Source organism: Diadema antillarum, unplaced genomic scaffold, assembly GCF_040938485.1.
Source record: "Diadema antillarum isolate AM-2024a unplaced genomic scaffold, OU_Dant_1.0 seq00000971_RagTag, whole genome shotgun sequence".
NCBI classification, from domain to species: Eukaryota; Metazoa; Echinodermata; class Echinoidea; order Diadematoida; family Diadematidae; genus Diadema; species Diadema antillarum.
The window spans coordinates 225,404-253,102 of NW_027271814.1; the positions used below are offsets into that span (position 1 = coordinate 225,404).

At 38.7% G+C, this 27,699-nt stretch overlaps 1 protein-coding gene across 1 annotated transcript in view; it reads left to right on the top strand.

Moving 5' to 3' along the window:
• Nucleotides 1–27,699, top strand: part of LOC139741979 (uncharacterized) — a 92,415-nt gene that overhangs the window by 52,731 nt on the left and 11,985 nt on the right. The window contains exons 3-12 of the mRNA XM_071652543.1: nucleotides 536–665; nucleotides 10,148–10,252; nucleotides 14,634–14,837; nucleotides 17,445–17,590; nucleotides 19,350–19,554; nucleotides 23,920–23,987; nucleotides 24,779–24,961; nucleotides 25,443–25,664; nucleotides 26,352–26,531; nucleotides 27,595–27,699. Coding sequence (XP_071508644.1) covers nucleotides 536–665; nucleotides 10,148–10,252; nucleotides 14,634–14,837; nucleotides 17,445–17,590; nucleotides 19,350–19,554; nucleotides 23,920–23,987; nucleotides 24,779–24,961; nucleotides 25,443–25,664; nucleotides 26,352–26,531; nucleotides 27,595–27,699 — 1,548 coding nt within the window. The remainder of the gene's footprint in view (nucleotides 1–535; nucleotides 666–10,147; nucleotides 10,253–14,633; nucleotides 14,838–17,444; nucleotides 17,591–19,349; nucleotides 19,555–23,919; nucleotides 23,988–24,778; nucleotides 24,962–25,442; nucleotides 25,665–26,351; nucleotides 26,532–27,594) is intronic.

The window sequence follows — 27,699 nt, forward strand, 5'->3', positions numbered from 1 at the left end:
GTTGTCTGAAAGCAGTTAAGCCTAGTACTGACCGACTGGCTCTCTCATATGCTAAACTAATCTAGAGAAACATGCATGCCTAGACGTTTAGTCTGTGTTTTATAAATACAAGTGTATTTTGTATTGAACTAGTAAACTGTGTGTGATATAATGTTATATGTTACCCACCACCACAAGAGCGTGATAAAGTATATATTGCTGTTGGCATTGCAGAAGCTGTACTCAACTGTGTATCTATAAATACAAGATTCTCTTTCTGCATAATTGTACAAGAGCAAAATGCTTTTGAGGAATACATATTAGTATCCAACTTTTCTGTATTAAGTGTTGTCATTCTTGGTCAAGGAATGGAATGACTGTAATTTTCAGTTCTCACTGTGTTGTTACCTTTAAACATATTGCCAATGGTTTAATTCAAGAAAAAAAAAGATTATATGTGCAACCTTATGTCTGGTCTGAGTAACTTACAAGTAATGTTCTCCTATTTTCACCCTCCGTGAAATTTTGCTGGACTCATCCACTCTCGCTCTCACAGGACTTTCCAATCAGCAGTCCAGTGTCTTCACGGGGCAACAGCAACCCTCCCTCCAGGCCCATGTCTTCTGACATTGGTGACCTTAGCTGGGAGAAAGGACAAGATGTCAGCCAAGTTCGTAGGGGCAAAGGTCAGTCCTGTTCCTTGTCATGTTCATAAAACAACTATCGCCTCTTCAGTATAATCATCCTGAAAGGGAAACACAATGTACAAGTATAATTAACATATGCATGCATAATTTGACATATATCTATTCAGATTATCATGACTTCATACTTAGAGTGACATCTGGTACTCATTTTAATCCTTTGAGGACATTCATCCAACATTCCTATAGATACTGTTAAGAAACATTTGACCGAGGGGATTGAAAGGGTTAGTTAGTATCTGCTTTCTGTTGCCAAAACTGATGTAGTGGTAGATTGTTGGAATGATGGAAGCTCTTCATTGCAAAGCATCTTGCAGTTTGGGAGTAGAGTTAGATGTATGCAACATATTATTGATATGAACACTTATCCACTGAAACATTCCACCCACTGTACTGTGGCAAAGAATCAGAATGCGGAGCTTTAGAGGAACTTTCAAGATTTCCACCTGCATGTTTCATTGAATAATGCACAATGCTCTCTGTAGAAATACAAAGTTTGTAGTATTGAATTCACACAGGTTTTTTGGTGTTATGCATCATGGGCCCATTGCATATTATATAGCAGACATTCTATGGAAATTTGCTTATCAGGGCACCTTCACTTTTAACTTGCAAAATGTGCATAAGGGAGCATGTTGACAATGAGTCAGTCAGATCGTGGGAGATGGGTAGACAGAACCAAAACAATGTGTCAGTGCTCATCCAGGGTTGAGAAGCTACCCCTTACCCTTATTCCATTACCCCCCAACCCCTCCCTCTTGAGTCTTAAAGTCCTTCTTGGCATTGGTGGCAATCCATGACCCAAGGATCACTCCTTGACAACCTTAGGCATCCATGTGCAAGGGTAGTGGTCCATGATTCATATGGAATGGGGTTTGTGTCAGCAAGGAACTATAACAGGTGGATTGCATGAGTTGGGGGAAATTTATCAGATTGATGATCTTTTGAAGATTATATATCCTGTACGTTTAGGAAAACACCAATGCAATACACTCACAATACCGATTTGTGTTTGTCAATGATATTGAAATCTATAGGCAAAAGATTCTGTGCCTTATAAGCCCTGACTGTTATTTCAGTGGCACCATCACTAGTGTAAAGGCTAGATATGTCATAAATGCTATACTTTTTAGTTGTCATGTAGAAATGCCATGGTACTGAGAATTGATGATCAACCCCTTAGACAGAAGACATGTTAAGGTATGCTTTTTAGCTCCATGCAGATTTAATGTGGACTTGATGTTTTATAGTTTACTGTGCACATTTCAGTAAGTTCACAAAGAACAGATATTTTTTGAGAACTCCAGACTTCTATTCTGAGCAGTAGGCACATTTCAATCTCTTTGCAATTCATAGGTGAGGTGATACAAGTTTATGCTTTGAACTGAGTTAAATACTTTTCTCCCCAAACACAGGGTAGATAAATTGCAATGCAAGGGAGCCCTCGCTTGGCCAAAGTGACCTCACTATCAGGGGCTTCAGAATAATGATTTAATCATCCTCTCATCTTCGGGCTATTAAAGGGCTCTCCAAAATTACCTCTGGAGAATGCATGCCTTCCATCCAAACCTTGGACACTACCTCAAAGTTAAAACGGCTCTGTAACAAGATCTTTAACCCCTCACTTACAAATCATCACAATCGCCTATGGGATCACTGCATAGCACACACAGTTCCCTCAAGCAAGGGATTAAAGCCCGAAATGTGGAATTAGAACTAGATTTCCAGCTGACTACTGGCTGATGTGTCTTTCCGTACTAATCAGGTTCAGCTTGCAGGAAGTTGATAAGTCTCCCGTCCTTCTTACCCTGCAGCCATTTTATGACCAGTAATTAGTGAAAGCAAAAAAAAGAGAAAGAAAAGAAGAAAGATATTTCATTGCAGTAAATATGCATTTGTGGAATGGGAATGACATATCAATTAGAAAAAGTCCTTTATATTTTCATGATATCTTCAATCAAACTCCCCTTTTTATGGCCACTTAAGTGGGTAGAACAGTTTTACATTGGAATTTTGGAGTTTGAGCAATTCATTTGTGCAGTGTCTATATTCTCTTATTGGAGGAAGTTGATGTTTTAGGAAGATAACATAAAATGGCCTTTTCAGTCATTGGAAAGTCTATAATCACACTTCTAATTTGTCAGAATTTCATGGAAAAAAAAAATAGATAAATGCATTCTGTGAAATTAGCTCAGCATGAAAAGTTGCCACTTCTGTATAACAGTACTAGGTTCTCAGATGTCATAGCCAGATCTTCTTATGTGATATAGTCACACAAATATCGGGACTAACCCTTTCAAGGATTGATGTGGTTTCTAAACATTTTTTTGTCAACTTTTGTCTCTTAGCTACAGCAATGATTGGCAAATTTGTCAAGTTTATTTCAGAGCCTTCCTGCCTTCAAATATGCAATACATTGTATGTGTGCCTTGTGAGAGAATAAATCATGTTGAAATCACTCACTAAATGTAAAGGAGTAATAAAAAGATAAAGTAGAATGGGTCATAAACACAACATTTGGAAATCAGTCCTGTTATGATTGCTTTAGGCTGTGATAAATTCCCTCCCAGTATATGTGAGAGATAATAGAGAGACAGAGCAGATTTTAAAAAGAAAAGAAAAAAAGGGCATTTATGATGTTGACTGTCTCCAAGAATGTTCGTGAGCTATTTCTATTGCGATTCCTCGCGTCACAAATCTGTTTTCTCCAGCGAGTGAGCAAACATGGCATTCTGAGCGGGGGATATTTGCACTGCCCTGATATGAACTCACGTGTCCTGTCACTTATCGCCTAGTCTCCTAGCTACCTGCATTACATCAGGTTTTCCTAAGTTAACAACTGCCAGTAGGATCGACTTTGACCTCTTGGCCTACATTTTTGAATATTTGACAGATTCCGTTACCTGCTTCTAACAGAGACAAGTTGCCTCCTTTTGCTGGAACCCAATCTTCACAATTTCTTTTGAAACATCTTCACTGTCTTGTTCAGAGAACTCTCCATATTACTGGAGTGACATCATACCCCAGTCACATTTCTCTGTCTCTTCTACTACCCACTCCCACCACCCCCCTCCCCCACTCCATTACCTGCTCAGCCCCTCAAACTTCTACTTCATGTAATTGTCTCTTTGCTGTCAATCCACCGCCTAATAAACCTAAAGCATGTTAGTTGTTTTCTCTTATCAAGGTTGTTGCATTTGCAGGCAAATGTTGGACTTCAGAGTAATTGGTCAAAAATCATTCAAAACTTTTTTTTTTAAAGGGGGATGGGTGTGCCTTTTAGAAATAAAATTACAGCTCCTTAAAGGTATCTTTTTTATCATGTTCGTCAGGAATGCATTGTCAAAATTATGCAAGGGAAATGAATGTTTTTGAACTGCTTACTAGAAGATATTCATGGAATTTGAAGAACACCAGAAAATTTAACTGGTTCTTATATTCTTTTTTTAAATCACAGGCATACTCCATTGAAAAAAATGATCATTGTTTTATTACTGTATGTAATTCTGAAATGCAATAATTTTACAGTAATCTTCCTTCCTCTGTAGAAGTTACAATAATTGAGATGACATATTATAATCTAATGCAGGAAAATGTTTCTATAAAAAGCATCCCAACATTGAGAATATTTTGATAATGTGAGTGAATTACAACACTTGTTGCAGAATCCTTGGCACTTCACAAGCCAAGAATATGTCACCGGATACCCTCTTTTGTGGGGTGCTCTTTTGATGGATGGTAATGAGAAGGCACATGATGAGAAAGACAAACCTGATAATTAAATATTGATGATTGTTCCCAATCATCAATCAATCCCGCACAGTTGTAGAGGCTATTCGTGTGCGACCATGCCTTTGTGGGGTCCCCTCGTATATCGTGGTGTTTGCTTGGTCGTATTTGTCTGCAGATATTTGTAGACTGTGCTATTTCTGGCTCGTCACATTTCCCACTTCGCCCCATCTCCCACATGTGTGCTAATGACCTGCCGTTCCTTCTTTCCTGCTCCACTCCTATTTCCTCTGCTCACCTATATCTCCTTCCTTCTCTCTGCTTGTCTGTCTCAGTCTGTATATGTCTATATACACCTGTCTATCTATCTCTCTATCTATCCACCTATCTATCTATCTATCTATCTTTCTATCTTTTTATCTCTCTCTCTCTCTGTCTCTCTCTCTCTCTCTCTCTCTCTCTCTCTATATATATATATATATATTATATTGATCCTCCTGTCTGTATATTTTTCTCCTTCTATCATCTTTGTTAGAAATTTCCTTTTTCCTACAGATGTCATGTTGCTTTGCCTCTTTTTCTCACTGTCTCTGAAGGTTTACATTTGATATTTTTGCCAATCCATGAGCTCATATGTTTTTCAATCTCAGTAGATATGTTTCTTTAGGTATTAATCAGTCTGTTTGTTTATCAGTGTAACCATCTTTCTGTTTATCTTTCTATCTGCAGCGATAATCTCTCATGTTTACTATCTCTTTTATTTTGTAAAGATATTTCACTATCAAGTCTCATTTGATCTTCAGTTCTTCCTCTCAACCTTGTCTATGTTTCTCACTGTCTGTTTTTCTCTATCTCCCTTCATTCTCTTTGTTTCCATATCGTTTTGATCTGTCTGTATGTTTCTGTCCGTATATCTCTTCTCTCCTGTCTCTCTGTATCCCCCATATATATATATATATATATATATATATATATATATATATATATATATATATATCTTTATATGTTTCTCTCTGTGTGTTAAATTTATCAATTGCTGTCTGTCCCTATCATGTTTCTTCCCTCTCTCCCTCATCCCCCTCTCTCTCTTTGTGTGTTTTTCTGTGCTTTTATATTGCTCTCTCATATTTCGTCCCCCTCTCAGTATATATCTCTCCCCCTCTCCCCATATGTTTCTCTCTATATGCCCCCCTCCCCCCCCCCCCCCCCCTTGTACCCATCCTTTATCCCAGGAAAATCCCTGTTCCGTCTGATCACCCCGTTCCCCTCTCAGGTCAAAGCCAAGCCTGGTGAACAGGATGTAGGCCCTCAGCCACTAGTCTTTCCCCACTGTACTCATCAAATCCTTCCCTGAGCCCCTGCCTCACAAAGCACCCCACAACAATGCAACATACTCTAGTACTAGCTGCCATGGCAACAGAGTATAAACAACCAATCAGCTGTGAGCATTGGGATGGCTGTTCTGAAAGCTGAAGTTATTTGGATTCCTGTTGTCTTTATCTTGTCTGTTGTGATATTGAAATAGAAATAGGGTTCTTGCTTTAATAAGACACAGTGTCATAAAGTTTTAGCCTTTATTGATGTTATTGTTGTGTATAAAGTGTTAGCAAGGAAATGATTATTTTAAATTTGTTATAGTCAAAGCTTCCTACTGAATATTTGCCATTATGTTACAAAATGGCTTTATGATGCTCATGTTTGTAGTATAATGATTTCATTAGAGGCTGGTGCCATATTTTTTTTCCCTTTTTTAATTGCTGGAAATACATTATTTCTATTCACTCACTTGTTCCCAAGTGTGTGCTCATGGATGCTTTAAACAAAGAAAATACCCATGCACTAGCTGCAAGGTTACTCTCAATGGATTGCTAAGAATTAGTGAGGGATTCTCTTGGAATAGATAGATTTTTTTTTTCAAGAATCATCTTGTTTATCACAATTTTGTGCCACTAATTAGGCTTTTTTTAGATTATTTATTAGGTTTTTTGGTTTGGTGTTTGTGCACCCAGGTACGTTTTGTTGAAACGTATTCCTAAATGGATTAATAATAGAAGCAGTCTTGATAGAAGGCTAAATGAGATAAAACATGTGAAAGACCTTACTATCATAACCACTGTGACACGTGTCCCTGTCTGATTTACTTTGACCTTTGTGGAATGACGAGGTTTTAGCTAAGAGGTTACAATTTGATCTTTACTAAGCTCTCTCTGACAGCATAACATCCATGCAGTGTCTGACAAGATATCATAACTATGATTTGATTATTAATATCAGACAGTTGTGCCATCTATCAGCCAATGTCTTTTCACTGAATGTCAGTATTCATCATCCATGTATGTTTAAACTGAAGGAAAGATATATTGGGGGAAAATTAGTGCTCGATGATCTTAATGGGAACAAAATCGTTGGTGTTTTGTTTTTCTTCATTATAGAATGTTTTTGTTTATGGCAGACTTGAGGGGTAGATGTTTATGCCATTTGTTGTTTTTGTTGTTGTTTTTGTTTGTCATGTTTTTGAATCTCAGATCATCATCAAACCTGCCAGTGGTATAATTACAATAAACACTCCCAATTGCATAACGTTCTTATGTACATCAGTACATAAGAACATATTGTTCCTTCACAGCTGTGTTGTGATCAGGGCACCGTTTCATAAAAAGTTGATACGACAGCAACTCTTGCTGGAATGAAAATTGTTGTGGTAGTGGCGAGAATCCAGCTTCTTGATTGGCTGTTGCTATGGGAAGTTGCCATTCCAGCAAGAGTTGCTATTATAACATCTTTTATGAAATAGGGCCCTGAAGTCTAAAATCAACTGGGTCATTTCGTTCCCTCATGTCCATAGGTAGTGGGAAGCCATTTCAGGAAGAATGTTATCTGGAGACTTTCTTGTGAAGTGCTGGAAAGTGTTACTGATGGACAGGCTAGAAGTAGAATACCGCCCTCATGTGTTTACAGATGCTACAATGCTTAGCACAGGGAGCTCTGTGCAATCAGGGAGGTGGTGTTACCTCCCTGGTGCAATACAACACAATGCACAAGTTTGTGTGTAAGCCCAAATGCAATGATATAAATGGAGTTAGTGCATTCTTCACAGTATTACCAAGAAAATAACAATAACAATCTCATACCATATCACAACAATTTATTTTTTTTTTTACATATGTGACCCTGCACCTCAAAACAAACAAAAAGTCGCCAGACATGCATTTTTAGTTAAGACCATATTCTGAAAGAGCAGACTTTAAGCTTTAAAATGATGTATAACTCAAATCAAATGGACTCTCCTAGCCTATCTAAATATTGGAAAGAAAGCACAAACTCAGGAAAAGTGTGAACTGAGAAAAGAGGCTCTGAAGTACAGTGTCTATTCAAGCGCTTAATCTTTACGAAAACGTGCTGGCTGTGCGATGAATGGGACAAAAAACAGGAAGTAAACCACCAGAGTAACAACAATGAAGGGATTATCAGATTAAATTGAAATTAAACATGCCGTATTAACACATTCTGTCCATAATTAATGCAAACATTCAAAGCAGTAGCACTATCCTTTCAAAAGTTATTAGAGTTGAAAGTGAAGAGTGAGTACAAGGTTTTTCAGAAATTAAAAAGGGATTCTAAAGACACACCTAATCACACTATTCTACCAGAAATGTTCGAGATAAACGGCTAAAAAACACACTTTCCTGCCCGTTTTATGATACCAGATTTTAGCATAATGTAAAAGAAGACCCGCTCTTTCAGAAAATATGAAAAAGTCAATTTCGGCTAGGTTGACCCATTTCACTTATTTTCAGTCCTCACGCAAAATCAGTGTGTGCGACTTTATGTTCGTTTTGAGGTGCACGGTCACATATTTGTGATTATAACTCAGTAAAGAGTAAAAAGTCAAACAAGTAGATGTGTGTACAGTAGATCATCAGCCAATGGAACTGTTCCAAATGGAAGCCAAATATAAAAATAATGCTCTTTCCAGTTATAATTTTACTGACTTTGATAAAAGATCAATAACTTTACTGTGTTTAGGATAACCAGGTCACTTTGAATTAAGTTAAAATTGCATGGTAGGTGATATGTATACAGAAGTCAAGTTATGCACACAAAGTGCACAAAATTGCACTTTATAAAATGTGATGACTTCTAATTTCCCAATCTGTAGTCAGTAAAAATCTAAACCGTCTGAAGTTGTTTTTTCCCTCTTGTAAAAAGTTGTAAATTTGTTCAAAGAAGAAAAATATGAAGAAGAAGAAGGAGAATAATTTCAATTAGTGCAATTATAAACAGATGTACATTGTAGGGTAATATATTCATTTAGGTCAATGCCTTTTTGTCATTAGTGGAAATGTCTAAATATTGATTTCTTCCATGCTTATGCATCTTATTATATTCAAAGATATTACCATGAAATAACATAAAACCATCATATTTTATAACTTTTGAGGGCAATGTACTTGTGTAAACTGGGTCCTAGAGTTTTAAGCAGTTATCTAAAAAGATAGTACAAGAAAACATTCGGCATTTGACATTTTGATTGCAAACAAAACGATTCCTGCGTGTGATCGGCAAGTAACGTGACCAGAAGCGTGTTTTGCTAATATTTATGCGTGCGTAAACAGTTATCTCGTTATGCATGTTGTGATGAGCAGTGTTGTGACGAGCGTTCTTTGTTGTTATGACAAGACCTTCCTCGGGGCAATTGAATTAGGCAGGCAATGGGCCATGAAGCCATGATGTAAATGCCTTTTTAGTGAGCTCTTTTTAAAGAGTTTTCATCAGCAGATTTCAAATGGAAAATTCACACTTGTGTGATTGTGGTTGCCCAGTGTTGTGGGGGCGTACCAGTTCTGCTTTTCAAATATGCCGGCAATAGAAAGAGTCCATAAAAGGGGACCCGGCCCTTTTGCTCAGAGATTCAAAGCACTTGGTGCATCAATTTTCAAAACTCCAACAAGCCATCACTATTAATCACAGCACTCCTTTTCTTTTTCTTTGCCATGTGCAAAGAAGTGAACGACAGGTGCAAGGTGATATGTTCCCACTAGATGGTAATAATCCCATACTGATAGAATTGCACAAAATATTCCAGTTGTGTGCTTATTGCAGTGATCGGTCCTCTAGTCTATTAAACAGGCTGGCAGTTTGCATTTCTTTTTAACCATGTCTTTCTACCACAACTGTAGTTGGTCACCCTAACCTCATCTCGTTTCAGCACAATTTTCTTTCTGAACTTGATGCTCAAATCTATCTATTGCAAGATTGTGTTTCTACTCGCAACTTTTTCATCAGAGCATTTAGTCCTACATGTAGGTTTCTGACCAACAGTTACATTTGTACACATATCTTTTCTTATGGGCATGTACCATTGCTTGACAATCAGAAAGGTGAAGACAATATGATTGGTAGACAGATATGTACTCTTGTTTACATTCTGATTGTGTCACAGTACCGGTCTAATTGCCTAGCAAGTGATGCCCTCATATATATGAGCTATTCTTTACCTCAACAAAAATGTATCCGTATCTTATACTGATTTCATGATAGACCATTATTATTCCCCCGGTCATTTATTTCTCCATGTAGCTACAGTCCTTGCAATAGTCTTTATGTTTCTATGACTACCTTTCCATCGTAACAGTTCATAGGCCATCATCCCACACCCATGACTAACGATCAGTAGTACCATTACATCTTTTTTTCTTCATCTTTCTCTCTCTCCCCTTCCTAACCGACTGTAGAAGTGCGTCGCTTTCTATCTAAGTCGATGCCCCAGAGCCCCGCCTTTCATACCCCTACCCAGGGGAGCACAGAAGACCTGTTGGAGGGACCAATGTCCATGCCAGGTAGGAAAAAAGTGAAAGTGATTGAAGCGAAAGTGTTATAGCACCATCTACCATTAGTACCAACATGCAAAGTGTGGTGCAGGGTGGTATTGGTATCCCAGCATGCAATGCAAGCAGTTGATCCAAAGCCGTTCGCACTCTACAAAGTTCGACTCAGTTTCATACTGGTGCCTTATTGCATCCCATAGTGTGGTATTGATGTGGCATATGCATCTTTGTTCATTAGACTTTCAAACTCTTACATAGTGAAGGAGCATTAAGAATGATGTTCTGATGCAGCTATGGAAAACAGGATCTTTAACAACAAAAGCTTCCATCTGTACCTGTTAGTTGACCACACTGTGTATGAAGGGCTGTGGATTCATCTTTCTCCAGTAGCGCAATACCTTTAATCTTTTATCTCTGTTTTCTGATACTTTTCCTTCAATGTTTTGGCTTGCTGTTATAGAGGGATGATATAGATTTGGTTGAGATGGAGCTTCAGGATTCCATTTTTTTTTTGTGAGGAAATGAAAACCCTCTTATGAAATATTAAAGAGCAAACAATACTAAGAGGAATTCAAACTTTATTTGATGGAAATTGGTTTTGAAATGACCGAGATATCCAAAAACAAAGAAGTCCTAATCAAAAGGTGGAACCCTCATTCAATTAGGACCATTTTGGTTCACTGTGGTTTTTTTTTTTTTTGAATCTCTGCCATTTTAAAACCAATTTTCCTCAAATTAACTTTGAATTACTCTTAGAATTGGATGCTCTTTCATATATCATAAGTGGTTTTTAATTGTCTGAGTCTCCATCCCAACCAAAACTATACCATGTCTCTAAGTTTACTTTCATATTAAGGAACTTTTCTGCCTGATAGCAGAATACAGGGATACTGGCATCGTTTCATAGCGGGAAATATCTTTCCTGTGTAATTGCATGGTTGCAAGAATCATTCTTTTCTTTCCCTATGTAGGTTTACACCTCATTTAGCCTTCTTTTTGCATCCTAATATTCTAACAATCTATCATTAATACTAAGATTTGTCACAGAATCTGACCTAATCTTTTTCACTCTAAAATGGTAATCAATGTTTACTTTCTCAATAACTTCAAGTTTTGACTGCAGCATGTACCGTACTTGTATTTTTAGTGCGGAAAAAAGGTACTATCGATGTACATTGTAATAACAATGAAGATTTTGAAGACAAGTGATAAAAAATATTTGCCACCAATGATGCTGTAAAGACATTTCAATGAAGCAGTTATTTTATGTTTTTCGTGAAAGAGAGTATGACATTTATGTATGTGAGAGAGTCTTTAACGTTCTGTTTTGAGCAGGTGTTTTGTTTTCATTGTGTTGTTTACCCCAGCCTGGTTTCACTGAGACGACGCGGTGTGATGATGGGCTGTGCTTAGTTGAGGGATAGCTTCAGGAATAATCCCCCATTCCACGAGAACTAAGCAGCGGCAATGAAAAATTTTTTAAAAAGAGAGAGAACATGCCTTCTTTGCCATTCACGTGGCAGAACATGAGGCTTTTTACTCCCAAAAGCATCCAGGAGTGTTATTCAAACTCCCTTGTCGTCCGAACAATGATTGGTCTATACCCTTTGGAAGCAGCAGCTACAGAGAACTCATTTGTGAAAATTATTGTACAACTCTTTTTTTTTCTTTTTTTTTCATACTTGTTCCTCCCCTTTTTTTGCCCTGTTAAGCCCTTTCTTTGTGTGCCAGCACATTAAGAAGCACAATACAGAAGTTTTCTCAAAGGCGAATTTGAAGAGGAGGAAGAATGGCTACGAGTTCTGACCCAAGGACACTGCCTTTATAAAGGAACGTCTAGCAAGATTCTAGCAAAGGCTACCAACATGCCCGCGTCTTGCACCAACACTTCTAGGGTCACCAATGCCGTCTACGCAAATTTATTTGAACATCCCTGCAAGCCCTGTAGAGATGTTTTGGAAACCAAAAAAAACAACAACAACAACAGCAACCTTAGAAACATTTTTTTTTTTGGGGGGGGGGGGGGATGTCATAGTGTTTTAATTGTGGGCAGAGTATGATATAGGAGTGTACATTATAAAACCTGATATAAAAAGACAATATAAAATATGAAAAGAAAGAGCAAATATATGAGAAGTAAAAAATCAGACACAATGGATGTTACAGGAGATGCGTATGAAATATATTCATATGGGGGAGTATAAATTCATGCAAATTTTCACACTTTGTTTAGATAGCTTTAAAAAGATGGGAAATATTTATCATATTTCACTTGATGCCTCTAGTCAAACTGATGTATACTATTTCTTTCCTGTGCCATCTTTATTGAGTAATTAAAGACATTCATTAAAGCTGTCCAAGAGAAAAGGATATCTGCAAACACATACCTTCAAGACAGATTGTGTTTTAAGTATAGAAAGGATTTATCATTGAAAGTGTATGTAAGAGGTGGATGCATTGTAGAACAGCAGGAAATGTGCAGAAATGATTTTGGTAGTTGCAAATTGCTAGAGTAGAATGAGAGTTGGCTTCCATCAGGATGGAACATAGCTATCTTGTTAATAGCCTTATCTCCTCTGTGCTCAGTACAATGTATGTCAGCTGATCAGTGGTCAGTAAGGCGTGATGTTTTATGTTCAGGATTTAGAGAGCTTTGGCCTGCTTGTCTAACTTTAGCTTCATGGAACTTTTCATGTCGTGCGGCCGGCTAGAACCGGACAGGGCAGTGTACAGTCAAACCTGTCTATAGCGGCCACCCATGGGAAACGGAAAAAGTGGCCGTTATAGACAAGTGGCCGCTATAGACAGGTAATCCATCTTTGTGTACATTGCCTACATGTACATGTATCATCGTTGTATACATCTATAAACACTTACATGTACATGTATGTGTGTACGTATATGCACACGTGTGTATCATGCATAAAACAATGTCGGTGTTTATGAAATTGTTGCACAGTAACCGTAGCATGTGCACAGTCATGAAGAAAACTTAACACTGGTGCATTATTGGGACTGAATGACTAGCACGGCTAAAAAGCAGAAACACACGCTGAATTATCGGCTCGGCTACGGCTCCATCAGGTTTTTGGCCGCTATAGACAGGTTAAAATCTACCACGGGAAACAAAATTTGTGGCCGCTGGCCGCGTTAGACAGGTGGCCGCTATACACAGGGTCTTTAACATGGCTTTTCTCTCGGGGGGATTTTTCAGTGGCCGCTATAGACAGGTGGCCGCTATAGACAGGTGGCCGCTAAGGCAGGTTTGACTGTAGTTTACTTCAGTCTCTATAACAGCTCATGCAGACTTCTTCTCCGAAATGCATTGCACTGATTTGACGGTCACCTGGTCTGTGTTTCCCCCCTCACTCCGGCCTCTTGCCTGCTATTCTATTTTCTATAAATACGGGCATAGTCCTCAAACACAGCACCCCTCCTCTCCCCCGGCACTCCTCAGCATAAGAAGAGGTTAATCTGTTTGGAGGGTTGTTGAGGCCCACTGAACTGAAACATCCCTTTTGTAGAGTTTCGCCTGCTGCCAGGCGGCCTGGATTATGGCTTTCTTTCCATAATGCCTGCTGTAACAGTCCGTGCGGAGATTGCACCAACCCCCTGAACAGAGTTGATGATAGTAAGTGAAGGCTGCTGGACAGAACTAGGTCATGAGGAATGGCCAGGACCCGAGGGGAGAGGTAGCCAGGGGACTTGGTCTTGCCCTGATGTCCAGCTTGGGTTTCCGGTGAAGGCACTTCTTGTACAAAGTACAAACTTTAGCCACGGGTTCCTCAGTGACCCATGATATGTCTTCAAATCACCACCTTGCCTGGTGAATTTGACAGCATTTGACAACATTTGACTGCATTTCCAGGGGAGTCTGACCCATATATCATGTCTCCTGTATTCACCCTTGGTCCGGCAGTGACAGCATCTCCGGTGTCAAATACCGCACTTTCTGCATCCTCCAGAACATGCTGTTCTGAGGGTGCCTCTCATCCCGCAACCGGAGTCACCTCAACCATGTCGCAAAGCTCTCCCTCCCCTCAGCGCAATTCACTGGATGATAGCTTATCTCGGATATCATCCCCACACTCCACCAAAATGGAGCCTGGCTCCCGAACTCCTCTTAGGAATCGTACGGGCTCGGCGCCCCTCCCACCACCCTCCCGCCTGGTGATGGAGACCACATTTCCCGTTTCAGGGAGTGAGCCCAGAGTGACCATGAGGCCTTTGAGCATGCACGAAATATCCCAAGCTGAGAAACACCTGACTAATGTGCCACGGAGAGTATCTCTGGAGAGCCAAACCAGGACTATGCCTCCCTTACACCCTTCCTTGAGGCGAGTGTCGTACGAATCTCAGTGCAATTCTCCAAATGTCTCTTTCCAATCCGCAGGAAGCCATGAGGATCTCCTTGGTGGCAGAGATTCCAGGATCAGGGCATCTGGGAGCAGCCATGGGAGCTCCATTGGCCACGCTGCCCTGCAGACCCGCGTCAAGCCGCCCAAGCCTAGGCACCGTCCCATACGCAGGTCCAAGACCGACTTAGGCGATCCCAAGATCATCAAGGCTGCCCTCACACTTGCCAAAATGCAAGGAGGTATGTACTTCATCATCCCTACAGTAAACATGCATCTGGTATGCTCTCTGCAGTTGAAAAAAATAAGATGTCCATCTATGGAAGATATTTGATCATAGTTTAAACCCACAGAGTCAGTGAACTGAGCATTGAAACTTTCATTTCACTCAGAAAGTAAGACTTAGGCAAATTTTTCAACATTTTATCTAATCAGGAATTGGTAATATTGGTTTCACTCACATTAACATAGATATGAGTTGGGGGATTATGACATGTGCTTATAACTCATTAGTTTGTAAGTAAAAAATGAAATATATTCCAATGCGCATTTTCTGTTTAGATGAATTTAGTAAATTGGACATTTCCTCATTCAAAATTAAGCAGTGCTAAATTATGACAACTATGTGAAATACAAGTTACAAAGTATAATTCCCTCTTTTGTTTTTGAATAAAATACTGAGCAAAATTATGAAGACATTTGTACACATGTTGTAGCTGTGCACTGCAGGCATGACCGTATCACCCTGTCCAATATGCCTAGATTATGGCTGATATGACAATTTCACTGATAATAAGACACACGCTCATCACACACTAGTGCTCCATGTGCTGAAAATTTGAATTCCACAACTTTCTTACCTTTTGTGTGAAGTTGCCCAGATTTTCACTCTTCATTTTACTAGTATTTGATCACAATTTCTTTTTTTGTAAATATATGCCGACATTCGAAAGTCTAATAAATTCCTTGGGGTTTTGTTCAAAGTTTGAGTAAATTTCACTGCTCTGTTGGATTAATTTTTTACTGATGCATGCCAGGTAGAACATGTGGTAGAAATGGTTTACTGTAACATGAATTCAAAGTTGTAACCATACCTTCATGTTTATATTCAGAAGAGTTTTACTTACCCAACATAGTAACAACGCCTAAAGTAGAATGAAGTATTGAAATAAATGAGGTACATTGTAGAAACAGCTGCATTGAATCGCCCTTGGTCCTCATGGAAAAATAATCTAATGAAATAGAGTACTTTAGTAAACTAGCCCATTGAAACTTGATGAAAATGCAGACTTATAAAGCAAGTATCCACAGTACTAGCTTATTTGAAAAGCTGAATTAGCTTTAAACCAAAGGCATGTGTGATCATATAGACGCAATCTTGAACGAAGTAAGAGAAGAAAAAGATATTTAGAAAGCTTGTCCATCACCACATACCTAGCATTCCAGACATATGGTCATATCTGCCTTAAACTGGCACACTGCCCTGCAGACGAGGCTATGCCCATTAAGCAGCCAGACAAACATATACCTTTATAATGCGGATTCTTCCACTTTATCTGAGCCCAAAACACACATGAAGATCCCCCCATTCACAAAGGAGTACAGTAAACACTCTGGTAACTTTATTCCACTGAGTTGTCTTTGTTGCAGAATGCAAATCTTGTCCCCACCCCACCCCACTCCACCCACTCATGTTATGCAGGGGACATGGCAGCTAGTTATATCGATGTACAGTACCTCATTTTGCTTAAAGGCATAATTTACCATTTACAGATGAAACAAAAACCCAGCATTAGTGCTTTAAAATAGTTCTAAAATGTAAGCTAGGGATAGAAACAACCATTGTAAAAATTTGAATCGGTAAAATAGATAGTATTGTTAAATATACAAAATGTGAACAATAGTTATGATAAAAATGTGTCCAGACTAAACCGTCTACAGGTATGGTTTATTGAGGAAAATACAGATACATGTATCTCCTCTTATAAATTTTAGGCTTTAATTATCGCAAAAATGTTATACATGTATGATAGGACGTTTTGTGGTACAACAAACCTACACATATGCATCAAATGTCATATCTTGAAAATTTTTAAAATCAGAGTTCCCAAAGGTAAACAGGACCTTTAACTTACTATCTTAGTTGGCACGAGTATCGAACAGGCATGCCGGTGCCAACTAGGCAGTATAGTTCTTGTTAATAGGCAATTGAAGATTGGAAATGGGGGGAGGGGCAATGGAGGAGAAGACAGGAGGTCTGTTTCATGAAAGTCTTTTGAGAGACTTTTTTGCTCATGAGACACATTTATCAGAGACTTCATGAAATAGACTTGAACGTCTCTCATAGCTACCTATGAGCAACTTTGGTCCTTCTGAAATTTATGCCAAGACTTTTATGTGATGACTTCATGAAACATATGCATGCAAGGGTGTGTTTTTTTATTTACTTGTTTTTTTTTTTAATTGGTACATAGCTCTTTTGTGATGGAATCATTCAATGGAGCCCCCTGTATGATTGCAACCTAATTAAGGTACATGAAAATAAGAATGAAAGAATACAACTTGATGTTGATACTGATGCTTATACTACACATGATTATAATGATAAGTAGATAATGAACAAAGTAATAATGATAAAGATACCATGCAAGAGTAGTAATAATTATGATAGTAGAATGATAATAAGAAAAACAAAGAGAAGAAGAAAAAGAAGAGGAGGAGGAGGAAGAAGAAGGATATAGGAGTTTACAAAGAAAAAGGCCTTTAGTATATTGTATTACCCTTATTAAGCTTATAAGCTTTGTATATCATTTGCTAAAATCATAATCTTGATTTCCCTGTTGAACTAGGAGAAGAAACACCAAAGGCAGAGAAGACGCCTGCCCCATCTACTTCAAAGAAGCGACCGACGTCTGCGCTAGGAATCAGCGGAGTCATCAATAGCACCAGTGGGCGAGAATCCCCGTCGCTGCAGCCAACAGCAGTGGAGAGCAAGGTGAGGTCATAGGTCAAATTGGTATGAAATATGCAAATTAACCATCATCACACACACGTACAGAAAAATTTCAAAAAATTACCAATAGCCTCAGAATTTTGTCAATTTCTGATTTCAAAGAGTCATTTGTCAAGAAGTATTCCACTTCTGTGAGCCCTCGTACAATAGCTCGTCTTCACCAAAGTTCATGCTGAATTATAGTTGGAAGCAGAATAGTGCTCCTTGAATTTGAAATAGTTCCCCACCCCCCCCCCCCCCCCCACCCCCAATTTAATAGTAATACAGATGCTTTGACTGTAGCCTCTAAGTAGCCACCGGTGTTTCTAGTTGAATATAATGTGTTCTGCCCATAGCCAGTGACTACATGTAGTTTTATTACAATTGGGAAGGTTGATATATATCTGAGCTCAGTGCAGTAGGTTACGACCACTGATTGCAGGCAGGCCATTGTGTACATCATTTGACGTGGTCCGCTATTGTGGCTTTGGAATGGCTGCCACGATCACTCAACTGAGACAACCAGACCTCCATGCCATTACTTCCTATATGCCTCATACACAATGAGAAAAATTTGGGATATATCTGTGTGCTGTAGTCATGTGACTTATACATGTAGCCACCCGTTAAGGGTGCCATAGAGTTGCCCTATGAAATAATTCGCTTCAGCTGAAGTTAAAGCAAAAGTTTTTGTGACGTTTGTTTGCATTTGCTGACAATGTCACATTCATGTTTTTGTCCTTGTTTTATGCTTTGGTTCTGATGGATTTCATTGAACCTGATCATATCTCTATAGCATAGATTTTTTAGTGTAAGGACAGGGAAAACAGTGGTGTGCTCATGCTGTAGTGCAGTGGTCCGTGTACATGAACACTCATATGTACCTTGGAATGACCTGCAAGATTTGTTATGTTCGACAGTGACAAATGTCATGGAAGCCTTGAAACACATGTATGGAGTGTGGTTCGTCAGTGTGTGATTAATTGTGGTTAGGTTGGCGAGGCTCTTTTCTCTTCCTGAATGATGACAACAGTAACAAAGGAAATGACGCACAGGATTGCCAGTATGGGAGAATGAGATTGATTTGAAGAATCTTTGCAAAGTTTGTAAAGTTCTCGTTTATTATGTGTGTCAGGAAGTGCAGGACTAGTCTTATATTCAGTCAGTAAACTATTCTATACTCTTGTAAGGTTTTAATAGAAAGAAGTACTTTTGTGGCATTTGTACAACTGCTAGAACACTTCACTCATCAGAGGTGATCCAGTTTGACCATGCAATGCTGCAAGTGAAAAAGAAAAAGATTTGTAGACATACTAGTACCAGTACACTGTCTGCAGAGTTGTTTGGAAAAAGAAAATGAAGTATAAAGCCTGCAATGCCAAGGCTGCATAAAACTTGAAAATTATAGTTTTGTTTGAATGAATGACTTGATAAATCAATCAATCCGTCAGTGAATGAATGTATGAATGAATGAATGAATGAATCAATCAATCAATCAATTGATCGATCAATCAATTAAATGAATGAATGAATGAATCAATCAATGAATGAATCAATCAATGAATCAATCAATCAATCAATCAATCAATTCAATGAATTAATTAATAATGAATTAATGAATCAATTATTCAAACAATCAGTTAATGAATGAATGAATCAATCAATCATTCAATCAATCAATCAATCAATCAATCAATCAATCAATCAATCAATCAATCAATCAATCAATCACATATATTTTGTCTGTCCATCTGTCTTCTAGCCATCTCCCCTCCTGCCGCGTTCCCGCACCAGCACACATCCTGCTCCCAAGCCGCTACTCCTCAACATCAACCTTGCAGACGACCCTGACGCAGCGGCTGAACCACCCTTGACCCCTCTCCGGCGATCTCGCTCTTTAGGCTCTGCCGGTACTCTGGAACTGCCCGACACCTTGTTGCGAAGGAGAGCTCAATCTATGCCTTCAGGTCAGTGAACTTTTGCACATCCTGAACCAATTGACAAAGAAACCTCCTCCCCCATCCCAAACTCACCATTCCTGCACTTTGATGGTCATATATATAGGCTTCCTTTCATATGAAGAGTTTGATTGCAAAATGTATTAACTCTATTCTTGTCAGTTTGAGATATTTGCCATTAAGCCTGCTTTTAAAAAAAAAGAGAGAAAATGATGAGAAAATACAGGAATATTTTAAATCATAACTTCAAGAATACTCTTCATTATGCAAACAACTGACTCAGAGGTATCATTGGAATGGTCATACTTTGCCCTATCAGATGATTTACTTTCTTTAAAATGTGTGAAAGTGGCACTTAACCTGTTTTGCCATCAAATTCTTCATATCATTGTCAGGGCATCTGACATTAACCAATTGATGTCTCCAGTAGAGCAGGTGTATGTGGGAAATGCATTTTATAGCAAAATCTACTCATACACAACAGGTTGATTCCACTCCTCACCAGAATTGACATGGGACTGCTACATGTACAAATTGTTGTTGAGTTTCATCTTCTGATAAAGCCTTGACAGAAGCTTGAAGGGTTTGGCAAAATATTACATCTTCCTAGGCTGTATTAATAGATAAATAGACTCCCAAGTGATTTACAATCTCACAAAATGTATCTTGTATGATCACACCCTCTTCACAAAAGCAACAATAACAAGAACAAGAAAAAAGAAAAGAGGCATACTAATGTTACTGCAGTGTTCTTTTCCAAGACATGGTTCTTTCTCTTTTCTTTTTCCAAACTGCTCAATTTTGCTTCAAGGCAGACATTGTGTTACTTGCGCAGTACACTCGCTTGAAGTCAATGAAAAACACTCTTATACTGAAGTTTACCACCAGCTTGACTTTAGCTTTTACCACAAAAACTTTACTAAAAGTTCAGATTGGTCCTGCTTGTTGTTGTGTTTCATTAATGCCAGGATGAGTTTGGACAGTAGTTTCTGTTTATGCCTCCCACCAGTAATCTAGAGACTGATCCTCAACTCAACTCAAAGGAGTCAACTTTTTGGCAGTCATTGTGGAGCAAGCTAGGTGTCATGTACTTCTCAAATGACCCTGACCAGATTTATCTCACTCCATTAGACAGTCTCTCCATACACTGAGCTTGTTTGTGATGCAGTGTGATGTGATGCGGAAGAAAATTTCTAAAAAGGTCAAAACGAGTCATAACGCCTGACAATTAAAAGTGCCTCAACTGGAGACGCATCAAAAGAGGTTAGAAAGCGTGTAACAGAAAGAAGAGGAAAAGTTAAGGGGATGGCATAGTTTTTATCAAGATGGGGGATTCAGATTTTAGCTTTTTACAGAATAATTAGAAACCACTTATGAAATATTAAGGAGCATACAATTCTAAGGAGTATTCAAAGTTTATTTGATGGAAATTGGTTATGAGATGGCTGAGATATCCAAAAACAAAGTAAAACAAACTGATTCTAATAAAAGGTGGGTCCCACCTTTTGATAGATAGGATCTCTTTGTTTCTGGATATCTCATCCATTTCAAAACCAATTGTCATCAAATGAACTTTGAATTCCTCTTAGAATTGTATGCTCTTTCATATTTCAGAAGAGATGTCTAATTATCCCGCAAAAAAGTGAAACTCTGAGCCCCCCATCTCAACCAAAACTATATCATCCCTTTAACCATGGAAGAGTCTTTTGCGGTTATGGCCCGGGACATCACTACCTCCCCAGCATTCTCTCATCCCTGGGCAAGGCTTCTTACCCACGATTAGTCAGCCATGCCTGGACTCCTCGCTGCAAGAGGAGCTCCCAAAATTAGACTCTGGGATTTAGGGATTTTAGGAACAATGACAGAAGAAAGAGCAAAAACTGGTGAACGTTACTGAAATGAAGTGAGGAAGGAAGGAAGGAAGGTGTGGAAGAAGAATGAGAAAGGGGAGAGGGCAATGAAATGAAGGAGATAGACATAAGAACAATAGGAGAAAAGAGGAAGATGAATAGAAAGAAAGGAAGAAAGAAAAATTAGTAAGAAACAATGAAAGAAAACATAGTTGAAATGAAGGAGATAGACATAAGAACAATCAGCAAAAGGAGGAAGATGCATAGAAAGAAAGGAAGAAAGAAAAATAAGTAAGAAACAATGAAAGGAAATTGCTGAAATGGAGAATGGATGAAGGGGAGAGAGAAGAATATATTGACGAGGGCTTTGGTCTGAAATTGTATAGACTTATAAAGGTGAATGATCCACTACATATCCTACAGTGATCTGTAATAAAGATGTTATTGATAAACACTGTTCAGTATGCAGTCTGGCCTGACTACCAGGTGACGAATATTCCCTGACGTTAATCCCTCGACATCAATCCTTTTCACTCCCAGCCCAGGGTCGGATAGAAAATCTGCTCTGCGCTTTGACTTCTTTACATTTCTTTGGCCTCCCATGCTTACTCAATACCATGCCTCTATAGCAGCTTTATTTCTTCAAGCCAGATTTTAGTTCTATTTGATTGGCATTCAAACGGCATATTGAAGGCTCGAGAGCAGGTGGATCACATAGCTATACAAGCCTAGTCAACATCACTCGATACTTATAATGAATTCAGAACACAGGCCATGATTCCAAGAAAGTATAGTGTATGAGTGCCAGCTACAATGTACTTACTATGTCAGCCTAACTATACACCATTGGTGTGCCCTTACATGTGTTAATCCCTTGTAAATACCTGTAAAACCACATTTCTGCTGTTCTTTCTTTCTTTCTTTCTTTCTTTCTTTTAGTTTATGTTTTGTTGTTGTTTTTTGATGCACTTTTAGTGTACATGTTGCGTAGGACCTATGTTTTCAATGGTTGTTTGACTAGCATCCACAATCCTATGGGATATACACTTCAATTGTGTGTTGTCAACAGTATGTTGGCTGGGCTCAGAGAAACCCTCAAATGTTGGCCTGCAGCCCCAGCTTTCTCTAATCTGATTTGTTGAGCCAGAAACAAGTGTGACAAGTGGATCCGTGATATGAGATATCTAATATAAATCCACCTGGTGGATGTGAGTTCATCGAGTCTGTGGCAGTTACAGATGCATACATCATGTGTTATGCTTCAACAAATCATCCCATTTTGACAACCAGAAAAATCTGATTATCAGCTCTGTTGCATGAAAGGTTGCTTGACCTCAAATCTGGAAATGAGACAGCTTTTGGCCTTCTATGAGTCACAAGAAGCATTCAAGGACACAATTTGTCAGTATCATTTCATGAGTTATGATTTATACAACAGGTTCCTAATCTCATCATTAGTCAATGTCTTTGTCAAGCACTATGAGTCAGTACCAGGTATATTTCATATTTGTCGTTATTGATTGCTTACAGTACTCTATGTGCCAGTCCAAACATGAACGATATCAATGCACATGTACCGATACATTTGAAAAGTAATATTATTACTATAAGTCTGCCTTGTGAATATACAGATACAGAGCTGCCAAAATTAAAGGACAAGTTCACCTTCATAGACATGTGGGTTGAGTGAATGCAGCAGTATTAGTAGAACACATCAGTGAGAGTTTGAGCAAAATCGGACAATCCGTTAAAAAGTTGTGAATTTTTGAAGTTTCTGCTCAGTCACGGCTGGATGAAAAGACTACTATAGCTTGTGATGTCACATGAGTACAACGATATAAAGAAAGAATAAAGAAAATTCAACATATTTCCATTTTTCTCGCATAACAAAAGAACACTTGACTTCTCTCTTTCAGAAGGCAGGGGGAATAATATTACCCTTAACATACATCAGTAGCAAGTCGAAGAAATGTGCACTTTATTCAAAAAGTAAAGCTTTGTGAAATTCTCTTTTTATTTTCCTTATACAGTTGTACGCATGTGACATCATACCCTGTAGTAGTCTTCTCTTCCAGCAGTGACTGCGCAGATACTTAAAATATTCGTAACTTCTGAACGGATTGTTCAATTTTCCTCAAACTTTCACTGATGTGTTCTACTATATTGCTGCATTCTCTCAATCCTTATGTATATGAAGGTGGACTTGTCCTTTAAAGTCTCCCTGAATCTGTAGGAGGCTTCATGAATAAAATTTCTTTTCATGTACTGATGAGAGAACAAAAAAAAAAAAAAAAACTTAAACACTGATTTGGGATTTGTTTTTTGCCTGTTGAGATTTCGTGTAGTACACAAATACAATGTGTACACATTTTTCCCTGATAGTTTTTTGAATCTCCCTGATTATAACATGTGGATGTTGGCAGCCCTGTAGATACATCATGAAGAAGAAAGATGTGGAATTGTGTGCTTAAGATGGAAGCTTGACTAGATGTTTGTCATTTATGAATCTTTTGCCTCATCCCAGGACTCGGAGATGAAGAACAGATGTTATCAGACCCTGATCTCAGTAAGATCAATGCCAGAATGTCAGAGGTGAGTATGTACACAGTAGTGATCATAGAAAAAGCAGCAGAGACTTAAACATACTTTTTGGGTTTATGGGATTTTAGACAAATGTCAGCTGACAGCAGTCCTGATGCAAAAATTGTGATATCAAAAGTAAGATACAGTAGGCTGAATATAGGATGAAAAGTCTCCTGAATTTGTCTGTTCATGTGAAGGATGCCCAAAATATTGTGGGCCTGGCAGTGAAATGGACACTATTACATTGATGAAAGAGAATTTGAACTCCAATGGGGTGCCCAACATTATTGCTGGACAGTGAGCGATAATTTTCAAAACCATGCAAAAACTCTGTCAATCCCTTACATAGTGAATTCTGCAAAGATGACTGCTCAAACAAACAAACTCTCTGGAAATACTATATGTGTCTTAATTCTTTATTGTCTCAAAATATAAACTGTATAAGTAATTTCTGTTCTTCATACACGGATGTGAGAACTTGACTTACTCTGATGCATCTACATTAGAAACAGAGAACAAAATGTCATTACATACATGTATGTCTCTTTCCAACTTTTTATGTTTTACATGTCTCTTGACTCTCATGTCCTGTATCTCTTTGCAATGCTGTCACTGGCTATAGACTGACAACATGTTGTACCGTGTCATATTGATTGAATGTCTATCTTTTCAAACTAGTGAATTCTTTGCATACATCAGTGAGGGGCAATTTGTCAATCAGTTGCAACATCACTCTTTTGTTGATGTATTATGAGTCAGTATAGAAGTCTTAGTGCACTAAACGCTTTTCTCTCTTCCAGACGTTTGACCAGTTCTTTGCCGCCACGCTGGCAGAGGCCCTGTTTGATCACGTGACCATGGACGGCACCGAGCTGACCTTCCAGGCTGGAGACGTGGTGGAGATCACTGACATGACTGACTCCTACTGGTGGTGGGGGTGCATTGACAAGCAGGAAGGCTGGTTACCGGCTCCATTTGTCAGGGTGAGTGCAGCGGGGGTAGAGCACATGAGTAGAGAAGGGGGGAGGGGAATATTTGGCAACATTTGCTGCCCTAAGATGTCTAATAAAGGAATTATTTTCATGCTTTTAGGAGTTATCCAGGAGTGTCTGAAGTTTCTTCAAGTCATTCAGATTTTGATGGGATATAATTTTGTCAGGATTATAAATTCACTGCCTAGCAACCTTGTTAGTGGTATTAAAAACAAAAGCAATAGAAAGTTCATATGTTGTGTGAAAGTTTGCAAGGTGATGAACAGTAAATGAGGAAGAGAGGTTTGCGGTAGCACCATGTAATCCATGAAAGGACTGTTGAATGGCAAACTTTAACCCGTTGAAGACGAGTCCCGAGAATACTTGGGCAGGTGTCTATGGAAAATGCGTGTTGTAGCAAAATCAGCCCAGCCTCAGCGGGTTAAGAAGAGCCAGAGAGATCTTACGGGTAATTTTATCTTTATTCTGACAGCTCAAAGTCTCACAGGGGGAGACAGTTGAGGAGTGTATCTCACGCCTGAGTCAGGACAACACGGCAGCCAACCAGCAAGGGGGGCTGAGCGCCACCCACGAGCCCCTCATGCGCAAGGTCAGCCTCAGTTTCCTTAGCAACGATGAGGTGCGGGCAAATGTCATCCGGGAGATCATCACCACGGAGAGGGATTATGTCCGTAACCTGGCCAACATAAGTGAGGTGAGAGGTCATGACCTAATTGCTATGTCACTTTCTACGAGAAGAACTTTTCGCTTTCAACACGAAAAAAAAAAAGGTTGTCGTAGTCTGTGCCAAAAGGATATCAATTCTCCCAAGTAGTTGTATTCCAAATAAGATCGCCTTCTGAAGGAGACTTGTGCCATTGTTCGTGGTATCTTGCTCAGAAGCACTGAAGTGCTTCTTTAGTGGCCATTAAAAGTAAATCCAAACATACTAAATGCTGATCTCCCGTTGCTTGAAAGTGTCTTTTCTGATAATAATTATTACGAGCATGAAATATACACAAGTGCATGGTACCTGCATTGTGCTTCAGTATATACTTGTAGAAATACTTTCATATGGTTATTTTTGTGCATGAAGATTTTCTTGCAATGGTTGGATCTTAGTAGAATAAGACATTACATTGATCCATGGCATGATCTCTAAAATGATATGTTTGCCTCCTCCTCCTCCTAAAAAAAAAGAAGAAATTAAACAATCTTAATAAAGATGAAGTATGTTGTGCTGGTTGTGCTGTTTTTTGCAAATCCAGTGTATCCAAAATGTAAGATATGAGCTGGAGTGTGTTTCATGTTTACCATTGAAAGCTTGACGGTAGAAGCTACAAGTATTTTCATCGGTGTAGACTGCAATATCCTTAATCTGATTGATCTCTTCTTCCAACAGGGCTACATCGAGCAGGCTCGGAGTAGACCTGACATGTTCTCCGACGCGCTGCGGACCAAACTCTTCTGCAACATTGAGGATATCCACTCATTCCAGATGCTCTTCCTGGCGGACCTCGAGACCTGCATCAACGTTGACATGCCACACCTCAGTGCCATCGGAGCTTGCTTCCTCAAATATGTGAGACTATCTCTCTCTCTCCAGTGCTTTAATTTCCACTTCAGTCTCTCTGTCCTGTTCCTTCCTATTTCTTAACCCTTTATGCGCCCAGACACACATTTTTGCGAGTTGCCACTGGTATTCAATGCACTGTGCCGACAAAACCTTTTTGGCATGTGTTGTACTGTCACAAACTGTGGCTCCTCACAAAATTTGCAAGAGTTTCATGCACACAGAAAGTTCTGGTTTTACAGTAGCTTATTCTTGCCGGGCTTTATCAACACTCAATAATCCCCCCCCCCAAAAAAAGGAACTTTAACCTAGTTGTAAAGTTCAGCAAGCACAATCAGGTGTAGCAATCCACCTCGGTCTGATAAAAAGGCGAAAGATTAGGTAATCTATTATATCAACAATAATTCCCAAACGTCTGTGCCATTCAGTGAACAAGTTTACTGAGATTTAAGGACAGTAATGTAGTGAAAGTCTTTAAAGACACAATACTTGAAGAAATTATATATCACATATCAGAAACATATAGATTTTGAAAAATTTTGAGATTAAAATGTATCTCATAATAAATTATATATTTATATCATACATTATATGCCATCTTGTAATATGTGTTTCATGATGAGGGGATGATCCTCCAAGCAGAATCCTGATTTGAAATACATTCATAACAGCAAAATTTATATTGAAAAAAAGAATTGACAATACATCTGTAAATCTGATGTAGATTTTATGATTATTTAATATGTGTATCACTCATGGTTCAATTTAGAGGGATTCTTGATTTTAAAGTGAAAGAAAATGATGTACTGAGATGGTCCTGTTGGAGGCTGGTTGCCATTTGGTGAAAATAGTACACTTGTATTTTAAGAGTTATGTGTAGACCATCAGTGTCAATGAGGATACCAATAGATGTTATCATGGGCCTAACGTTCAATTGAGTGTTGAGGCATTTAATATAAAATACATTTTTTTTCAAGAACTTCAGATGTATTGCCTTGAAGACATAAACTTGTGCAATGAATGACACTGAAGTGATGTTTGATATTTTCCAATGACTTTTTTCATGGAACAGAAAAACCGGTTCAACATCTACGGCGAGTACTGCAATAACTACCCCCACGCCATCAGTGAGCTCCAGGACCTTATGAAGGATAACAAATATGTGCAATTCTTTGAG